Source organism: Lethenteron reissneri, chromosome 26 (assembly GCF_015708825.2).
Source record: "Lethenteron reissneri isolate LAM-NWPU_2019-01 chromosome 26, ASM1570882v1, whole genome shotgun sequence".
Classification (NCBI taxonomy): domain Eukaryota; kingdom Metazoa; phylum Chordata; class Hyperoartia; order Petromyzontiformes; family Petromyzontidae; genus Lethenteron; species Lethenteron reissneri.
The window spans coordinates 5,871,227-5,892,098 of NC_083804.1; the positions used below are offsets into that span (position 1 = coordinate 5,871,227).

The 20,872-nt window shown below is 48.3% G+C and overlaps 1 protein-coding gene across 1 annotated transcript; it reads left to right on the forward strand.

Annotated features, from left to right (window-relative positions):
* Positions 1-7,014: 7,014 nt before the first annotated feature.
* LOC133347392 (receptor-type tyrosine-protein phosphatase O-like) lies at positions 7,015-19,992 on the forward strand. The gene is made up of 10 exons (XM_061559635.1): positions 7,015-7,253; positions 8,734-8,815; positions 9,626-9,716; positions 10,331-10,407; positions 11,876-12,010; positions 12,841-12,972; positions 14,961-15,121; positions 16,027-16,222; positions 17,144-17,234; positions 19,455-19,992. Exons 2-10 carry the CDS (start codon positions 8,774-8,776, stop codon positions 19,529-19,531), a joined length of 1,002 nt encoding a protein of 333 aa, XP_061415619.1. The 5' UTR covers positions 7,015-7,253; positions 8,734-8,773; the 3' UTR covers positions 19,532-19,992.
* Positions 19,993-20,872: the final 880 nt, after the last annotated feature.

Genomic DNA, 20,872 nt, shown 5'->3' on the forward strand with positions numbered 1-20,872 from the left:
CACGTAGAAGGGAAATAATAAAATAATAAAAATAAAACAATACAATTATCACGACGTTTCGATTGCAACACAAGCAATCATCATCAGGTGTGAAAACCACAGCAAGAAAATTTGAAAAAAGTGGCGGTGTTGCAATCGAAACGTCGTGAGAATTTTATTGTTTTCTTTTTATAATAAAATTTTTATTTTTTTATTATTTCCCTTCTACGTGACTTTACCGAAAGAACCAAGAATATGAATCCCTGCAGTCACGAAAGCTTCAAATCGCTTGCCTTAAATTTGCACTTTCGCGATGGAATACTCCGGATTTAGAAGGTCTTAATATCCCTTATGTAAGCAAATGGTTAGCCATGGGTTATTAATGCACATCTTTCGTGTCTTTCGAAGGTAATTTAGTTAGTGAAGAATAATTATATTTGTCCGTGGAACGGTCACTTTAGCGGAATGAGCCTCCGCTTAACGAACACCGACACGTTGCCATGGCACAATGGGCAGCACACGCTGGATTTGCCAATCAGAGGTCATAGGTTTAATCTCCGTTCCATACGGCAGTTGAAACAATGTTGCAAGATTGTTAAATTCCGAGCAGTGTGAACTGGGGCCGCACATTTTAGTCTATCGGTGGGTTGAATGTGGTGGGGGTTAAAGTGTGGGTTGCCTCCACCTCTTTCAAGACGTCGGGCTAGCATGGAAGAGTAGGCCAAAGACCCTGCACAGCGGCTCTCTGTATACAGCTGCCTCGAGTGGCAGGTCCCTTCCATCAGCAGTGGTGTGAGCAAGCAGTTGCAGGGCTGCCCCTTTACTTAACACCAGAAAGTGCACATTGGTTGCACGTACGTATGTTTGTTGGGTTTCCTTCGCACCGTGCATAGCCAGCCGTGCTAATCGGACGTGCGATTTCTGTGTAGAGTGGTTCTCGGGTTTATACGTTGTAGCCCTTCACAAAGGGGCAAGTATAACACCAACAACAAAAAATGTATGTTTGTGGAGCTTTTGATACCTGGCCAGAGAGCATTGTTTAATACGCGGTGAACTAACTGCTTGAAATCAGTCTTGTTACCATTTTACGCCGGCTTGTGCGCATGTGCAATCATATTGACACATTGTTTTACGTTCCTACAATTTTATGCATAGATTATGTGAGTCTTTCTATCATCATCTTTTTTTAAGTTTGCATATTACCGTCTCTCTACAATTTTCCTCCCCTCCTTTGTAGCCCCCCCCCCCCCCCCCCCCAGTGTCCGGGCTTCTGCTCGTGCAGTCTGCACACGAATTTGGGCGCTTTGTAAGGCCTACGATTGGTGCCCAGAATCCCCACAAATGTTATACATGATGATCCTGCGTTCATGCCAGCAGCACCTATCTCAATTGGCCACTTTCACAAAACTCAAGTATGGGTAGCTTATATTGGTAGGAACCTCCTGGTTACACCAGCCCACAGGGGATTATTGTGTCCGTCGTGCAGGGAGGGGAAGGTGGGGAGGGAGGGGCTGGGTGGGGAGGGTGGGGAGGGGCTGGGTGGGGAGGGTGGGGCTGGGTGGGGGGTGGGAGGGGTGGAGCTGGGTGGGGAGGAGCTGGTCACCCCGTGGTGCCCTTATAAAACTCAACGTTTAACCTACTCACGCCGGCTTGTGCCCGGCCTCACAGTCGTGCATATTTACGGAATACACCACGCCGCCGTTGACCCTGGCCACTGACCGAGCAACCCAACGTTCCTACCAGCTCCTTCCGCAGGAATGTGTTTGCCAGTTCGGTTGTGAACATTGCCATAACCATTGTCGGAGTCACAACTGTTTGTGGTTTTTATTTTTACCCTAAAAAGGTCCTGGGGTCCGAAGTTTCCACTGAATATTGTTTTTTTAAAATATATATACCTAGAAAAACAAATGTTTTAGGAAATCAATATTTTTGCTTTAAGATGCAACAGCACCGCGCATTATGCCCCACGAACATCTTCGGGCTGCAGCTGTGAGTGTGGGGCGGTTCGACATCCGGCAAGCGAGTGTATAAATATCGCGACGGTTTGAGGAAGCGGTGCAGCGTGGTACGAGGGTTACGATGAGTGAAATCGCGCGAGTCTGGAAATGCTGCCTGCCCTGCACAAAGACGTTCATGGTTAAATTTCGATTTAAAGCTTTCGTGACTGCAGGGATTCATCTTCTTGGTTCTTTCGGTAAAGTCACGTAGAAGGGAAATAATAAAATAATACTCGGAAAGACAGCCCTGTTCTTCACCTGAGGACGGCTGCTTGCGTTGTGGCCGAAACGTCGTGAGAATTGTATTTTATTATGTTTTATTTTTATTATTTTATTATTTCCCATCTACGTGACTTTACCGAAATAACCAAGAAGACGTTCATGGTTGAGGGGAGCTTTGTCTCTCCTCTCTCTTCGGTTAAATGTTGGTCACATGACGGCCTTCTCTCGTACTGGCACCGCGAATTTCGCGTCTAACTGGGCCAGAGGACTGCACCTCTGCATTGTTACAGTTGATAATGTCACCTCGACGTGAAATGATATCGGTTTAATATCGCGCAATTTGGACCAAGGCAGCTTCTGATTTGCTTCAAATGATAAAATATCGTTTTCCGACCGGGTGAGGAATGTCACAGTTTGGTTCTGTATAGTCTGGTGTAATCCCAGGGTCAGCGCATCTTCGATTAGCACGGTTGGCTACGTACGGTGAGAAATAAGTTGAACATACAGCACATACATGCGCACATACATAAGGACCACTGCGGGTTTCGTTGTGCCCGTTGCGATAGGCGGTGGCGGGTAGCTGGAAGCTCAGCATGGTCACCAGCTTGCCCGTTCAAACATCGCACGTAATGGTACAGCAACATCTCTAGAAGCCGGGACTCGGCTCGAGAGAGAGAGACAGACTTTTGACTTTTAAACCACTTTTATTGCCGTCAGCAGCTACAGCACTGGAGGCGATTCCGAGAGAGACAGAGAACGCGCGCGCATAAGGTCACCAACTAGCAGAGCACGTGCCAGGCGACTCATGCGATCGGTGAATCTGTGCAATTACATTTTTAGAGACCGTCCATAAATGACGTCACGCACCTAGGGGTGAGGGGGGGTCAGACATTTGTGACGATGTGTGACGAGGGGGTTTGAGAAATGTGACGTCACATCAAAATGGGCAATATAGACAACACGTTCTACTGAATTAAATAGACTTTTAATAAATGTTTTCTCCTACAACATCAGAGTGCAGCGCCACATTAAATACGCACTACAATGACAATATTTTAAAGCGATTTGAAGCATGTTTTATTTGGGGGGGGGCAGAGCTTTGTGACGTCATATTTGAGTGCGGGGGGGGGTCTGACTTTTTGTGACGCCGTGTGACGAGGGGGGTGGGGGTCAAAAATCGTCCAAAATCGCGTGACGTCATTTATGGACGGCCCCTTAGACCAACGCCCAACCACACAGGAGAGGACATGTTGACCCCACTGGCGGTGCCCGTGGGAGAGTGGCACCGTTCTCCTGCTGCTATTCTTCTTGTTTGACCTTACCAGGTAAAGCCCCACTAAGCGACGTGGCACTTTGCCAGACGCGACCTGGCTATCATCACAAACGACAGCTCAACGAAGTCGCTTGTCACATAGAGTGCGGTCCCCAAACTTTTTGGCACCAGGGATAGGTTTCGTAGAAGATCATTTTTTCACGGACCGGAGAGGGGGGGGGGATGTTCAGAATTGGGTCTTTCCCCCTTTTCAAAGAAGCTCTCCAGCGACGTTTGTTTTTTACTCATTTTGGCTCGGGCTTAGCTTGTGGGCTTACCAAAACTGTGACTAAGACAAGTGCGGGAAAGAGGTGCGGACGGAAGTGGTAAATAATAAAATAATGGGGGCGGGCCACGCGTGGCCTAAAATAAGTGTCGGATTCGGACTTCTCATGAGGAGCGCGCAACCGAGACCCCTCGCGTGCGCAGTTGACACAGTCGGGTTCACGCTCCTGTGACAATCTCGTGCCGCCGCTGATCTGACAGAAGGCGGAGCTCAGACGGCAATGCGAGCGATGGGGAGCGGCTGTCAATACAGATGATGAAGCTTCATCTGTCAATACAGATGATGCAGCTAAGCGAACATTTTGCTCGTTCTGGGAACAAATTGGTCTAAATTCAAATTGCTCGTGATGGCGAATTCTCGTAGAAAATATCGCTCTTCAAAACGCGGCACGCCTGTATTCAGAAATGTATTTGAGCCTCACTGTGGGATATCTCCACCATCTATGCCTCTGACTGCTCGGTGACATTTTGAATTACGATTCACAGCAGTAAGTTAGCGAAAACCCCTATAATGATCGTGCACAACGCTAATACTTTCCGATGATAATTTGCGAGTGGAACATGAGCCGAACGGTCGCTTAGTATAGGTCATCGAATGGTTTAAATGTATTTTAGGAACATAAATGTCAAATTCTATCCTGATGTTGCTTGGGTTTAAACTACAGTTGGCAGTTTGAGGCAGGGTGTATGTGAAGGATTGCCAACAATTAAATTATAATTTGTTTAAGGTGTAAGAATGTTGGCTATTCTGTACTGTTTTACGTTACGGGCAGCAGAGGGCAGAGCAGTAAAATCCAAGGCTGTGCTTCCCTCGTTCACCAACCAGTACTGACGAGCATGACGATGTGTGGTCACATAACCACCGTGAACCACCCGGCGTGGAGAGGCCCTCATCCTGCAGTGGATTGACAAAAAGGGCTGTCCATGTATGTGTTTCGTTTGACACTAACTTTTCCATGTGCCAGCAAAATGCTCATGTATTGTAAATGTGGTGCATGAACCTTCTTTATAGAGCTCGGTAAAATAAACTGGACCTCTGCATTACATTTTTGGATTGAATTCGTTTCAGCTCACTTTATTAATTATCTAAGTACATTCACGTTGATTATATTCATATGGAATATATTACATCAAACCAAATTAATCATAGTTCTACAGTTTATTGTGTTTACACTGTCTGTATTGCTTCCCCAGTCCTGTAAAATATTTCTTTTTCAGAACTAAGAGACCATCTACACATTTTAGTGCTTAATAAACTAAAATCAATCATGATGATAGTGAAAATAGGATGACCACAGAGCAGAACTTCCATATTCTGCCGGAAGCTTCACGCTGAAGTATAACGCATTTAACTAGGCCAGGGGTCAGCAACCAAAATAACAAGAAGAGCCATTTCTTTTCAATTCGGTACAAAATTCAGTATTTCAAGAGCCGCAATGCATCTGAGTACATACTGTACATACGTACATATCGTCAAGAAGCAGCCCGTAAAGAGCCGCATGCGGCTCCGGAGCCGTAGGTTGCCGACCCCTGAACTAGGCCAATGTTTCATGTGTGCAAAATATATATTTTTAGGAATGATGACCGTCACTTCTACTGTTAATGAGGATGCTCATGGCCATCATTACTGAATGTACAGGTTTATCGATAGGCCCAGGTAATCTTTAACGAATTAACAACGTCACGTGTGTTTTTTGTGTATGTTGTTCCACCAAATTTGGTCGATGGCTTAACATTAGAGGCTACCAAACATTTGCAACAGTCCCGGTTGCAGAAGGGCTGGCCCGCTCACTGCGTAAGCCTCAAGGGTATCATATCATCGGTATCATATTCTTGGAGGCAGGTAGACTACTTGCATTGGGGGTCTCAGCGGTGCTGACTCAACGCTGCGACAAGAGCGTTAATCACTCCTTTAGCGACCAGTAAATATCAAGTAATCCGGTTAATTTTGTATACAATACATGTGTTGATTGGTTTTATTTTATCATTCCGCAACACCTTTCTGCATCTAAATTGGTCACTTTTCACCTCGAACATATTCAACACTGACCCCGGTCTAACCCTGACGCAATGTTTTTGTTAAAATGTGTTTGTTTGTTGGGAAAGTGGGAGGTGGGGGGGGGTCCTGTATTGGTATACAATAGCCTATTTCGGTGGTGTAAGGTGTGGGTATTCCCACTTCTTCTAACATCTCTGGTCAGCATATGAAAGAGGAGGCCAAATGTGGCTCTAGATGGTCTCTCTCGAGCTCCCTCTCGTGAAGGCTCACCCAGCAGCGATGGCGTGAGCAGGCAATTTCACGGGCTGCGCCTTTATCCTCTTAATGTTTTCTTTCGTCCGCCTTCCGCGCGCACCTTGTTTTCCAGCTCCGAGTTCCTTCGATCCGTCTCTCTTCACCGAGGTCCACGACGCCACATGGAACACACCGTGGTCTCGCTTCTGTTCGCCCTGACGACGGCGGTCATCGTTTTTGCTGCGGCAGTCGTGTATTTGCTGCGGAGGATCTACAGGTGTCGCGCACGTACAGGCATCCGCACTCGGTGTTTGCAAAGCTCGAAGCTTAGCCATGACCCCCCAGGTTTAGGTAGAAACGTGACATTGTGCATAATGGAAGTTCACAATGTAATGAATATAAACACACGCTTGAAAGAATCTTTGTTATTCGATGCTTTCAATGACAACATTCCTACCATCTTTGCTACATCGTAGCTTAATTCTTCGCTTGTACTCTACACCCCTTAGTCCGAGTTCAGGCCAGCCTGGGAAGCAGAAATCGGCCCAGAGAATTCCGGCTCTCGCCCGCAATGCCGACCAACTCGAGTTGACGAAAAATATGGAAAATCCGCGAACTCGAGCACGTACTTACGTGCTGCAGGCTCATGGACATGCGGCATCAGTCCCTCCCCTTAAAGGAGACCTCGAAGTGATTCGGGCCCACGAGTGAACGGGCAGTCGGTGTGCGGCTGATGAGAAAATGGACATGAATCTCCGCTGTTCTCCGCAGGGTCCGTGACTTGGGATACCGCGGCGTGCGCCCCAGGGGGAGCAAGTGGATGATGCCCAAACGTGGGCGGTGAGATTGCGGCCACGGGGCGATTCATCCTCACCAAATGTTGCACCCAACTCTAAAAGAATAACACCGTCACTCGCACACCCATTCATAACCCCCCTATACAAAAACAAGGATTCCCCCTCCCTAGCCTCATCGATTGCAGTGAGGGGGGGGGAGGCACAGACGTTAGCGAACGCCTCTTAATGTACTAAGTATGTTGAATTTCTTTCGTACCGTACATAGCCAACCGTGCTCTTCGGAGGAGCGCGGGGGGAAGGACAACAAACGAAACAAAAAAAAGCGTCCACGTTTTCCCTCCTTGTGGCGCACACCACTGTGGCCTGAAATTAAATGGCCTTGTTTGTCATTACAGGAGCGTGCATCTGAAGATATATCCAATAACCAGGTGAATGCATGAAAGTGCGGGGGCAACATCGGCGGGGCTGAAATACGTGTGACTTTTGTTTCCATGAAAAGGAATTGTCCAAAATCAGGAGAGCACAAGGTTGCCACGAGTAGAGGGCATGGGAGAGGATCAGTCGCGTGATGAGCGTGGGGACACATGGGGTGCCTTGGCCACCTCGCCTCGGGTGGCCAAAGCTACGAGTTGGGGAACCCCCCTCCCCCCCCTCGGCAACCACCATGACAAATGTTTTCAACAACAGCGTCAAAGAACAACAACATTTCTGTAATGGTGTGACGAGGCAAGAGGAGGCGCGATATATAACCCAGGTAAAACCGTGCGAGACAAAATCAAATATTGGGCGTCCCACGTGACCGATTTCCGCAACCCCCCGCCAGCGGACAACGTGGTGATTACGCCACCGTCTAGGATGGGCTCGCTGATCGCAGCGATCAACTCCGAGACCTTCGCACTCGCTCGCCGGGTTCCGGATCCAAGAGGTCTTCTCGTTGCACAGAGGCTGCGCTTGAATGCGAGCGGTAAACGGGTTTGACGGAGGGGCCTCGTGCCCTGGCCACGCGGTGCCGCCTTTGGTGGTAATGAGGCCACGCGTAGCTATGCGAGACGCGAAGATTATCTGAGGCTTTGAAGGGCACGGTGAAAGAGAGAGGGTTGTGGGGAAGTTTGGTTGAGGAGGTTGAATGCTCGTTTTATCCCGTGTTTGATTCGTTTTTGGGGAGGGGGGGAGGGGGAATTGGATTATTTATGCGACAAAATTCACTTTGGGCGTTAATCAATCTCACGGTTAAAATATGCAGCTGCCATGGGAAATATCCTTAAGCCTGGATGGGCGACCCCGCTAAAAATAGTTTAGCCTGGGCACTGCCCCCCTCCTCAAAGAAAGTTAAACTCTAATTGCATTATCTTTGATTCTTTCGGTAAAGTCACGTAGGTAGAAAACATATTAATAGATCACGACAGCTCTCTCTCTGGTTCAGCAGTTCCACTGCTGGATTATTTTTCCCGCCTGAGGACGACCGCTTGTGTTGCGATCGAAACGTCGTGATCTATTCTTATTTTATCTACCTACGTGACTTTAACGAAAGAACCAAAGAGTATGGATTCCTGCAGTCACGAAAGCTTCAAATCAAGATCTAATTGCATTTTGCAGCAGCGCTGTTGGTAACGCTAACATGTGGCTCAGTGGCTCTGTCTGTGTGTGTGTCTGTGTCTCTCCACGTTTGTCTTTCTCACTGTCTCTCTCCGTCTCTCCCTGCGTCTGTCTTTCCGTACAAACGTGTTTTTTGGATGCTCAAAATAACAAAACAATCGCATTCATCGGTGGCCCTGACGCAGTGACGTGGATTCCGTATCCCCTGTTGTGGAATGCATTTTTTTTCTCTCCCAAAGATGACGTTTTCCGCATTAATCCCTCTTTAATTTTTATTTTTTTTAATGCGCCCATTCTCCTTGTGGATTGCAGCCCAGTGAAATTGGTGGATTTTGAGAGGTACTACACAATAATGTCCCGTGACTCCGGGTATCTCTTCTCGCTTCAGTTCGAGGTAACGCACCCCATCATCAGCATCATCAGCATCTTCTTCTTCGTACAGCTGATGATAGAGAGCAACGAATCTAATTTCACATCGAGGTGGCCGAGCCAGATAATTGCGTCAAGAGTAGCGAAGTGTATCGCTGTGATGATGTTGAGTCGGGCATTGTGTGCTTTTGTGCTCCATGGTTTCTTTCTGGGTGGCCGCAGTCGCACACTGCACAGTTTTTAACGTCCCACGTGTGCGTCGGGTAATCCGCATCTGTCTTGGTTAGTATGCGAACGCAGTTTAAGTTTGTGACCCCATGTGCTTCGCGGAATGCGAGGCACGTTACATGAGATCCTTGTGGATTGGGGAGGGTTGCTTCGTTGCGGCGAATGCATATGGGGGAGCGATGAGCGACAACACGGGAAACCAGGGTATTGGGGTCGACTTGAGGGCACCAGCGATGCACCATCGTGTTGCGGCGTTCAGTTGGACGTCGGCAAGTCGAGCGTGGGCCACTTCTGGTCCGTACTGCTGCTACGCAAGCACCTGGCTATGGGGGACACAAGGGGAGCAACCGATGGAGATGCTCGCCAGCTTGTGCTTGCCACTCGGATCATCGCCCACGCAGCGAGTCAGAGCGGGTTGGTGAGAAGAGGGCAGGCCACGAACCAGTTCAGATATTTCTCACGGACTGATCTTAGCCAAGGCCAGGAATCAACTCGGCTTGCCGGATTCAGAGCACAGTGCCCTAACCAACGCGCCACCGCTCCATCTGCAATATCAAAAAGCAATCGATTAATGTGTTTTTCCTTTCCATGTGCCCCCCTATCGCAGGTTTTGAATACAATGGATCACTACTTCCTGCACTCGGATGCATGCCTTCCAGAGAACAAGCACAAGAATCGCTATGACAACATCCTCCCGCGTGGGTGCAGAGCCGTATTTGAAATTGCCCAACTGGAGTCGAAAGCATTTACGCATTGACTCCGTTCCTTCCGTCAGTCTGTTACGATAACGCTCGTAATGGCACTCCAATAGGAAGGATACTATATAATAATAATAATGTTGTGTTGCTGTTGGGGACCCTGTTTAAACCTGACATGATCGAAGGATTGCTCAAAATTTGGGGACGACGCCAGAGAAAAGAGAACTATTTGTATTGACACCAGCGCGCTGTTACCCTGACAGCTGCCAGCCCGGTTTCCGTTCTGCTATTCAAATGCTTCCGAGGACAAAACTCACGTTAGAAAGTGTCAACCAGTCCATGTGTACGCATGACTTTTCCCCAACTTGTATGGATTATTTTAGTCTTTTTCTGCAATGTTATTGCAAGTGCGCTTTCGGTGTGATATTACGAGACGAGGGTTCCCTTTAAATATCTTAGATAGCAGTGGCACCCCCCCCCCCCCGCCACTTGTACCGCCTCCCCATGTTCAACAACGGCCCACAGAAGTGGATCTCACAGGGCTACTTCTTGGCGTCGAACTTCGACAACGGCGCTTGTTCATCAACGTGCCCGCAACCGTTGTGTGCACGCAGGGAACTATGGGCGAGTGAGGCTGAAGCCCGTGGCTGGAGTCCCAGGGTCAGACTACATCAACGCGGAGTTCATCCCGGTCAGTGCTCGCGTTTCTTTATGATTGCGATTCATGCTCCGCTGTTGTTCTGCTACGTTCGTAATACAAAGATCCCCCGTATAGGAGCCTTTAACAGGCTGTTAGGGCAAGGGCTGTAAGAAAGCCCCAAGTTAACGGCATCATTCAAACTGCAGTACTAATCACATTCCTGCATTTCCCATAAATATGCTAAATTCCTTTTGATATGCAAATTCCTTTGTCAATGCGCCCAGCTTATATATATGCTCCAAGCTCGTGTGCTGTTTCATTCAGACTCTGTCGCCTCGACGGACCTGGTTTTCACCTGAGGACGGCTGCTTGCGTTGTGGCCGAAACGTCGTGAGAATTGTTTTATTATGTTTTATTTTTATTATTTTATTACTTCCCTTCTACGTGACTTTACCGAAAGAACCAAGAAGATCATTCAAACTGTTTGTACAATTAAGCGGGGGGCGGGGGGGAGCGTGGGGTGCTTGGGCAGGACACGTCGCTTCGAAGGGACGAGGATCAATGGGGTGAGGAATAATTGCGGAGTGGCAGCTAAGGGATGGAACGCTTGCGAGAGGACGTCCACCGAGGCACTGGGGCGATGAGATCGGCTCGTGAGTCGGTGCTGGGTGGCTGACTACATCGCCCGGTATACACGAGGTCGTTAGTACGATCCCAAACCTGACTATGCCTGATGTATATATGGAGTTTGCATGTCTCTCTCTCTCTCTTTCTCTCCCCGTGGTCGAGCGGTATTCATTTCTCCGAGTCCACCGGTTTTTCCCTCCACGTTTAGAAACATGCGGTCAGAGTATTTGGCTGCTGTAAATGTCCACGCGGTAAGCCACTTCGTTGAGCCATCACTTGTGACCAGGTCGCTTCTGAAAAAGAGTTGTACATAGCTCAGTGGGCCTTACCTGGTAAAAATAAAAGTAGTTTAGTGATTTCGTTTACTTGTTGCGTCGCGGGATTGTAAGGAGCGGTGGCGGCTTGGGGAGAGGCATCGGTCCAGCAGCGGAACGACCATGGCTGACGATGATCTCGACGAGTGCGCTTCGAGGACCTGAGTTGGAAAGTGAAGACGGTTGTCATGATTGCGTCGACGGTCACGACTTCACGCCGTCGTCAACGCCGCTCGACTCTCGATTCTTCCGCACCCCCCCCCCCCCCCCGTCTGTTTTTTTAACCTTTTGACTTTATGGTTTCGTGACTGCAGGAATTCATATTCTCTGGGTCTTTCGGTAAAGTCACGTAGATAGGTTCAAAAGAAATAGCAAAAAATAACAAAAAACTACATTTCGATCGCAACACAAGCGTTCGTCATCAGGAACGCTTGTGTCGCGATCGAAACGTCGTATTTTTTTGTTATTTTGTTATTTTCTTTGAACCTATCTACGTGACTTTACCGAAAGACCCAAAGAATATCCCTTCTGACATTTCTTCCCCCCCCACCCCACCCCTCTCCCCCCGGGTTCGCTAGGGTGTCCACGGTCCCAAAAGCTACATCGCCACCCAGGGCCCCCTGCCCGAGACGCAGGGAGACTTCTGGCGAATGCTGTGGGAGCATCGCGTGCGTCTGGTTGTCATGCTCACGCAGTGCGTGGAGCGCATGCAGGTGGGCGCGACTCCCTCTAGCCGGTGTTCGAGAGGTCGCGTGAGTCCGACTCGCCGACGTTCCCGTTGCTTTTCAGAAGCGTTTGTCGCGTTCAGTTCTGATGTCCGTCCCAAGCAACGTTCCGATCAGCGCCGTTGGTTGCGTACGGTGCGAACGAAGTTCGACACGCGCATACACACACTAGAGGATTGTGTGATTCGGCACGCACGCTCGTTTGGGCACGGCTGTTCATTGCTCTTACGGTTTGTAACATTTGCCGGTCGTTTCAACGTGTACGCTTTGTTCCTACTGTGACGCGTTTGAAGGGGAAAGAGTGATCGCACGTAAACGTATCTGCAGGTGGCATTTTCACTCCACGTTCTTGGGAGCTCCCTCGAGATCTTCGATTTCTCGAGGAACGATAATGATAATTTCGGCTTAATGACAAGTAAAGCAATCGCGGTCATGTTTGTCACTATTAGAGTATTTATGTAGAAATGATGGCGCTCGAGGGCCTCCCCACGCCATATGGGTCACGAGAGGCAATCACCCATACTTCACCACGCCAGTCAGTGCAGGTTGGCGTAAGGGCGAGCGGACTAAACACGAGGGCATAGAGAGTGCGGTACAACAAAGCACGTGCTGTCTGCTGCGCGCCGTGTAGCTCCCGCCCCAGCCAGCCGACAACAACGCGACGTGGGTCGCCCATCCAAGCGCTCGCCTGGACGGTGCATGGATGGACAGATGATCATCAGTCTCAACCTGGAGATGGAGAGGGGGGGGGGGGTGCAGGCAATACCGCCGCCGCCGCTGCGGCCGTTGGTTTGTAACTCGGAGCGCGTTCACCGCAGACCAAGTGCTCTCGGTACTGGCCGGAGAAGCTGGGCTCCGAGGAGCATCACGGCGCCGTGAGCGTGCGCGCCCTGGGACTGGCCAAGCGGGGCTGCTGGGAACTCCGCACCTTCCTACTCCGCTCGCTCGTGGTGAGCTCCGCGCGGGTCGGCCACGCGCGCGCGCGCCTCCGATCGACGGCGGTTGGCAACGTACGGCGCGAAAGAAGTTGAGCGTGCTTGTCGCAACGCGCGTAGCGGACGTCGCGGGGAGAAGGAACGCGCTTTGTGAGTCGTCCGTCAGCTGCCGATTTGGGATTCGGAGGTTGTGGCCTAGCTCTGTGGACGATGGTAAGGATGTTCGATCCCCGTTTAGCCAGTTTCCGGGCTGTTTTACAAGGGAGATCCGTGGTGGGTGATCACAGCAACATCAGCAAGCAAACAAAAAACCGAAGAGAAACTCGTCGACATAGCAGAGAACGAGTGCAGGCTCCCGAAGGAATATTGCACAGCGAACAAACGAGGTAAACGAGATACCACGAGAACAAAATAAAAATAAATACGCACACCGATGTTTCAATCATAATTTGAATCGGCTCCGTTAACGCAGACTGCGTTAACCGCTAAGCGCGGTGCGTGCGATGTGTTTAACAATCATCGGGCGCGTGCAGTGTGAAACGAGTTCATTCGTACTCTTTGGTTTTTTTTTCGGTAAAGTTACGTAGGTTAAACAATCAATAAAATATAATAAATGAAAACAACTTAATTAAAAGGCACAGCAAAATAACTCTCGCTCCAGTTATTTTGCTGTGCCTTTTTTACACCTGATGAGGGAGGCTTGTGTTGCCTCCGAAACGTCGTGATTTAATGTAGTTTTCATTTATTGAATTTTATTGATTGTTTTATCTACGTGACGTTACCGAAAAGACCAAAGAGTATGAATCCTTGCAGTCACGAAAGCTTCAAATCTAGAATGAGTTAATTTGTATTTAAATGGGAGGAGGAAAAATTGGTAAACTCGAGAAGAGGCGGCGTGGTGTGTCGCGAGGACTGTGGTTCAGGAATCCCTGGTTCAATGGGTACGCGTTCATGGAGCCGATACAATTACCGGGACTCCTCTACTTACGAACGTTCAGAGATACGAACAAACCTGTCCGTATGTCCAGTTGGCTGTTCGTAAGTTCAACTGCCGCGCTATAGATGGTGGTGGTGGTGGCATCTACATTTTCAGAACATGAAGAACCAGTGGCATACACATCTACATGAGATTATACAACTTGTGTGTTTGGTGTGCATGCCGTACAACATGTTTAGAATCTGCAGGAGCAAAGCTCATACCTGTCAACCCCTTATCAGTGGCTACTTATTACAAACCAATACAGACTGTTATTGATCACCCCGTGCCCCTCATAAATCTCAACGTTCATCCTACAAAGTCCCATCACAAGGCAGAAACACAAACACATTTTTTAAAATATTCTTGGTTCTTTCGGTAAAGTTACGTAGAAGACAAATAATAAAATAATAAAAATATAAAACAATAAAATTCTCACGACGTTTCGACTGCAACACAAGCAATCACCATCAGGTGTGAAATCCACAGCAAGACAATTTGAAAATAGTGGCGTTTTTTTCCTATCCCTTCTAGTGACTTTACCGAAAGAACCAAGAATATGAATCCCTGCAGTCACGAAAGCTTTAAATCAACATTTTTTTGCCCATATTGAAACGGCTGTACCCCGTATGGACCTGCACACGAATACGAGGTATAAGCCGAATGATTTGACAGCTGTGACAGTTGGACTTGCGAACAAATCGACTTACGAACAGTCCTCTGGAACCGAACTCATTCGTAAGTAGAGGCGTCCGTGTGGTGGGGCTGGGGGGTTTGGCGACGGATCGGGGGGAGGGGGGAACTATGGCCAGATCAGGCGGGGGGAGGGGAGATCGTGGTTGGGTGGCTCTTGGCTATGGAACTTTGAGTTTTGACGCAGGGAGGAGGCGGTATAGACTCGACAAAAAAAACACATTTTAATTAGCCCGTAACCCCCCACCCACCCCTCTCTTTCAACCCTCCCTGACTTTGTGCAACGCTCCCCTCCCCTCCCCCGGTAACACTGTCTGGGCAAATTAAACAACAGAACGAGCAGCCCGAGTCTCGTGTGCTGTGGCACTACCACTTCACGGCGTGGCCAGACAAGGGGGTGCCGCTGGAGGAGCACACCGGCGGTCTCGTCGACTTTGCCCGGGAAGTGCGGAAGAAGTCGGCCACGTGGAAGGCGCCGATAGTCGTGCACTGCAGGTGGAAGCCTGCCCCTGCCTCACTCACTCACTCCAGCCTGCCTCACTCACCGCAACTCTCTCACCACCACACCACACCTACCTCACCCCGCCTCCCTCCCTCACTCACCCCTCCCTCACCCCAACTCCCTCACCACAACTCCCTCACCACACCCCACCTCTCTCCCCTCCCTCACCCCAACTCTCTCACTACACTCCACCTCCCTCCCCTCCCTCCCTCACCCCGACTCCCTCCCTCCCTCACCCCACCTCCCTCAACCCAACACGATCACCCCACCTCTCCCCACCTCACCCCACCTCCCTCGCCCTTACATTGACCCGTCTCAAGTACGTGTGGTTAATGCAGACATGATACCTTGCAAAAGATTTAGGTTTTGTGTTCGAACATCTAACACCTGTTTTATTGTCAGAAAGTGTAAACCCTATTCTTATACTTTCATACTGGAAAGAAAGGTCCCGTGTTGTAGCAGTAAATGGTTTGGTGCTGTTTCATAAAGGGTTATACAGGCAGTCCTCTACTTACAAGCACCCGACTTACGGACACCCTCACTTACGAACCGTTCGACTTACGATCAGGCCCCAGGAACTATGTTCATAAGTCGAGAACATATCTTGGATTACTCACAAGCAACTAAATTTTTGTTGTTGTTATTAAAACAGTATGTGGAGAACGGTTTTCGGAGCGAGTATTCCGCACGGCCAGTGCTTAATTTCAACCGGGGACAGTGGGTGATATGCGACTCGCGCTTAGGGTGAGTCAGACGTCCTTCCTTGAGAACAGCACTTCACTTTGACTCCCGTGCCCCCGAGTGAAACTCGTCGCTCGCAATGATGCGCCAAGCGCCTGCATCGTCGGACAAAAGCGTCGTGCGAGCCCCGCGCGTGCCCGTGCGCGTGACCTTACAGCGCCGGGGTCGGCCGCACGGGCACCTTCATCGCTCTGGACCGCGTCCTGCACGGCCTGCAGACCACGTTCCCCGGTGCCGCGGCCGTTCCGGAGGAGTGCTCGCCCGAGGGCCCCGTGCGAGCCCAAGCCGCCGTCGACCTTCTCGCGCTGGTGGCCGAGCTGAGGCGGAGCCGCGTCAACATGGTGCAGACCGAGGTGCCCTAGCGGCTCGCGAGCTCGGCGAAATGTTGACTATCTCGCCCGGTGCACGGGAGGTCGTGGGTTCGATCATGACCCTGACGCCTGCTGGGTGTTTGGAGTTTGCGCGTGGATTTTGCTCCGGGTCCGCCGGTTTTTCCTCTCGCTCCACGTTGAGTGACGTGAGTTTAGAGTATTCGGCTGCTATACATTTCCACGTGATAAGCCACTTTGTTGAGCTGTCATTCGTGGGCAGGTTGCTTCTGAAAAATAACTAAATAGCTCAGTTGGCCTTGCCAGGTAAAATAAAAAAAAACAGACACATTTGTTTAGTATAAAGAGATTCAGTTTGTTTTGGCAGCACTGTACAGCTTCGGTCAGTCATATATTACAAATGTGTATGTATGTGTGTGTGCATTGTGGTAGTGCAGCACAACCTGGCGATCCGGGTTCGATGCCCGCTCACCGTCAACACCAGTGATGATTATCTGAACTGGTCCTGGGCTTCCTCTATGTCAACTCAGCCTCATATTAGTACCTGGTGCGTTGTCTAAACATGGCCACTAGTGAGACAAAGGCGGTCGGGCGTGGTGCTGACCACCCACTCCCTCGTGTACCGTACTGACCTTCATAGGTGCTCGCTAACAGCACTTGCCCCAATAATATGTTTAGGCTATACGGGGATCTTTGTCTTTGTGTTGACACGGGTGTGTTTAACTGCCCTGTGCCCGCCAGGAGCGCAATAATGAAAACTGCCTTCAATCATTTCATCTCGTGATCAAATTATTTTGAGGACACGCGAAATATCAACCACAAATATATTCCAAGCTGAAGAACACGAACAATTGTTTGCTGTTGACAATGTCGCTCTGCTTATGTGCTAACTAATCAATGTTTATCTCTGTCTCCCACCACCGTCCCGTTCCACTTCATATCCAGGAGCAATTCGTCTTCCTGCACCGTTGCATATTGTACATTTGCAAGCATCTGCTCAATCGACAACAACGGGATACCGACATCTGTGCCTCAGGTACGCTAACCATTGTGAACTTCTGGCTTACGTCTTGAGTTAAAGCTTTCGTGACTGCAGGAATTATTTTTTGTTATTTTCTTTGAACTTATCTACGTGACTCTACCGAAAGACCCAAAGAATATTCTGGCTTACGGGTCGCAGGAGAGACTCATCATCAGCCATGGTCATTTCGCTGCCAGATGACGGCCTCCCCAAGCCGATGCCACTTTTCACAATCCCACGATGTAAAACCGCCCGCCACCAAAGACAACGATCCCCCCGTATCGCCTTGACACAGACTGTTGGGGCAATCGCTGTTAGCGAGCAGCACCTATGACACGAGCCCCACCACTTCGCACCTGCACACAGACTGACTTTAGTCATCTCCTCGGTGGACGTCCTGTCGGATGTGCAGTGGAGACTCCGGTATTTAAACAAATATAATTGTGGTTCATGGTGGACGAGGCCTCGCCCGTAATTGATTCGTCGTGGAGACCGCTCGCTTGAGCTCGCGAGTCGCGACAGTGTCAGAGGATTGCTGGGAAACGGTCGCAGTCATCGATTTCTCTGCATCCATTGCGAGATCATTAAGAGCGGTTTGTCCCTGTTTTGAAAGTGTGTATTTTTTTAAGCGTCGATTATTATCACTGCAAAACGTTAAACCTTCTGGGCGTTACGCGATATCGGTAAAAATTACGGAATTTGTGCATTTCCCTAGAGATTTCGTTTTTAATCTCCGCTGATCTCGCACCGTATGTGGGAAGTGGTGGAACCCCAGGGATTGCGGTTGGTTTTAGGCTGTTCTTGAGAGCCGGTGATAACGTCCACCCCTTGCAGTGGGAGTTTCTCGTTTAGTGTAACCTACATTTGGCTACATACAGAGGCAGGTTTGCTTTTAATCACGTTCCACCTTTCTGCTCGTGGTTTCCGGACCACATTTATATGCTGAAAGCTATTAATATTTAACCATATGTAGCTACTACGTATGTAGCTTGAAACCATTTAGCGTGTGTAGTAGCTACTACACGTGTAGCTACTACACGTGTAGCTACTACACATGTAGCTACTTTTGCTCCGAGGATAATCCGGCACTGAGCAGGGCACGGAGTGCGGTAACGTCGTCTTTCGCAATCCCTGCGACGTGGGTCAAACGGACGGACTCGCCTTGAGCGGATGATGCCATCGATGGCAGGAAGACCGTTCCTCGACGAGGCGTCTGCTTTGTGACAAAAGTCGTGCAAGCATCCCTCGCCCAAGGGCCCATGCCAACCACGCTCGTGAGAATGTTGATTTGTCGTGTTTGAATCATGGGCTCTCTGAGCGTGTGTACAGCTCACCATCTGGTCTACTTTTCATGCAACCTTGCTGCCCTGTCTGCCTTGGATCGATTGTAATTTAATCAGCATTTTTTTATTGCTATTATAGTTTTAGCCGATTCGACAACCTGTGAAATTGTAGTTGAGTCTTCGTGTGTGGATTTCATTTAGTCAAAAAATGAGGTCAGCCAACCAGTGAATTCTGTAATTCTATGTCTATATATAAACAGCCAATAACCACGTGCGGCATTAGTGTATTGCGGCCTCTAATAACGCGACTAAACCATCTAATTCCGCGTCTTCGTTCATTCAGACTCGTGAAATGCATCTCGTCAAAGTCACGCGTTTGGTCTGTGGCGGGTGGCAGTCAGAGTCATCGTCACACTCGATGGATTTTTGTCCACACGCAGTCGTCACCGACGAACAACAAAAAGCCAAACACTTTATTGACGGACTCTTGGTTTCGATTTAAAGCTTTCGTGACTGCAGGGATTCATCTTCTTGGTTCTTTCGGTAAAGTCACGTAGAAGGAAAATAATAAAATAATAACAATAAAACATTATAAAATAATTCTCACGACGTTTCGGCCCCAATGCAAGCAGCCGTCTTCAGGTGGGAGTGAAGACAGTTACTTGTGTGACGATCGAAACGTCGTGATCTATTATTATTTTTCTTCTACCTACGTGACTTTACCGAAAGAACCAAAGAGTATGGATTCCTGCAGCCACGAAAGCTTCAAATCAAGACTTTATTGACGGTTATTTTTGGTAATAAAATTTCATGAACATATTTAACGCGTCTTTGATCAACGGGCCGTCGTTGAATCTGTGTACAACGCTTCGTTATCTTCTCTGCTGTGGTCCAAGTGGCCGTCTGTTGTGCATTCCCTCCTTCAAGTGTGTGTGTGTACTCTTGCCTGCAGGGACTGCCACCCACGAGGCAAGAGCAGAAGACGTGGAGGGTGCCATCCCTCTCAAGGAGCTTGTGACCGACTCATAATTATTGTTCGTGCTGCACTTTGACACGAGTTAGGTTTCCATAATTGTTTATTATGAATGTACCGTAAATACATTCAATGGATTACAAACCTTACTCAACTGTAAATTGACTCCACTAAAAGACAATATTTGAGATGTAATATAATAAAATATATTATTTGGTGGCACTGCGTTGGCAGTGGTGCAATAGCATAAATAACAATACTGCTTAACACGTGTGTTAATAACACTGACCTTAAAAGGAAAATATATAACGGATATTGCCTTGAGCAATCGCACTTGCTATTGAAGGGCCATGTTCTGAAACGTTGCCTATTTTCCATTTTCCTTTTAAGACCAACATATTATTGGCAAGTGTTTAGTTTTTTTTTGTATAATAAAATAGGTTGTCCGAAAGAATTGCAAAGTTAAGTACAGTTTTTTTACTTTTTTCAACGCGTGAGGATAAGCTAATTTTATTTTTTAAACATTAACCCACACAAATACTGCGTTGAGTCTATTTCTCAATGGACCTTCGGTATAAAAAAAAAGTGAACGTAAACAAGTGAAAACTGTAATTGTGTGCAAATATATAAAACTGTTAAAATAGCACAGTAAAAATAAATCGATAGAGAATACTAAAATATGCAAACTATGTAATGTGCAAAGAAATACAACTGAAAAAAATGAATTTAATAATTAAAAACAATACAAACTAAAGACTTTATTTACTGTATTTCGGTAAATTAAACGGTGTAAAAAAAATCTGCCACTGCTGCTTCGTGTCCAACAATCTGGCTACGCATTCAGGTGATACATCCATTTTTGCGAGGTCACGAGACGCACGCTTTGATCGACTCGATGGCACGCAGGATCCAGACTTAGGGCCACAATAGAGTAAGTAAGGTAGTGAGGGGTCCAATTGAAAAAACATATATATATAAATTTGGCCAATCCATGAAGCAAACGTGCTGCCAATTTGCTGTGATGCATGGGTGTGGTTCAACCTGGCAGCCGATTTGAAAAGCCACGAGAGCGGGCGTAATGCACGTTTACAAACACACTTTCTGGTCTTGTCCGACAATTGCTGAGCTCTATGAACATATAGTCGGGGTATTCAATACAATTAACAATGCATCTGTAAAAATAAGTGTGGAAACTACCCTGTGGAGCTTAAGAGAAATGGGGCTGACTCGAGAACAGAACGTTGTGTTAAGGACTTTCAATATAGCGGTCAGGAAACCCCTCGTGAGTACGTGCAAGAATGACGAACCCCCTCTCCCCTACTTGATGGCTGAATTAGTTAGACACATACTCAGCACTGGAGCATCTGAGCAATAAGCTCAGAGTCAAGGAAGAAGAA

Bases quoted from the DNA above. Each gene is read 5' to 3' on its own strand.
- LOC133347392 (XM_061559635.1), top strand. From the start codon at position 8,774: ATGTCCCGTGACTCCGGGTATCTCTTCTCGCTTCAGTTCGAG. The intron at 10,408-11,875 runs GTCAGTGCTCGC...CGGGTTCGCTAG, and splicing joins TCAACGCGGAGTTCATCCCG to GGTGTCCACGGTCCCAAAAG. The intron at 16,223-17,143 runs GTGCCCTAGCGG...CTTCATATCCAG, and splicing joins TCAACATGGTGCAGACCGAG to GAGCAATTCGTCTTCCTGCA.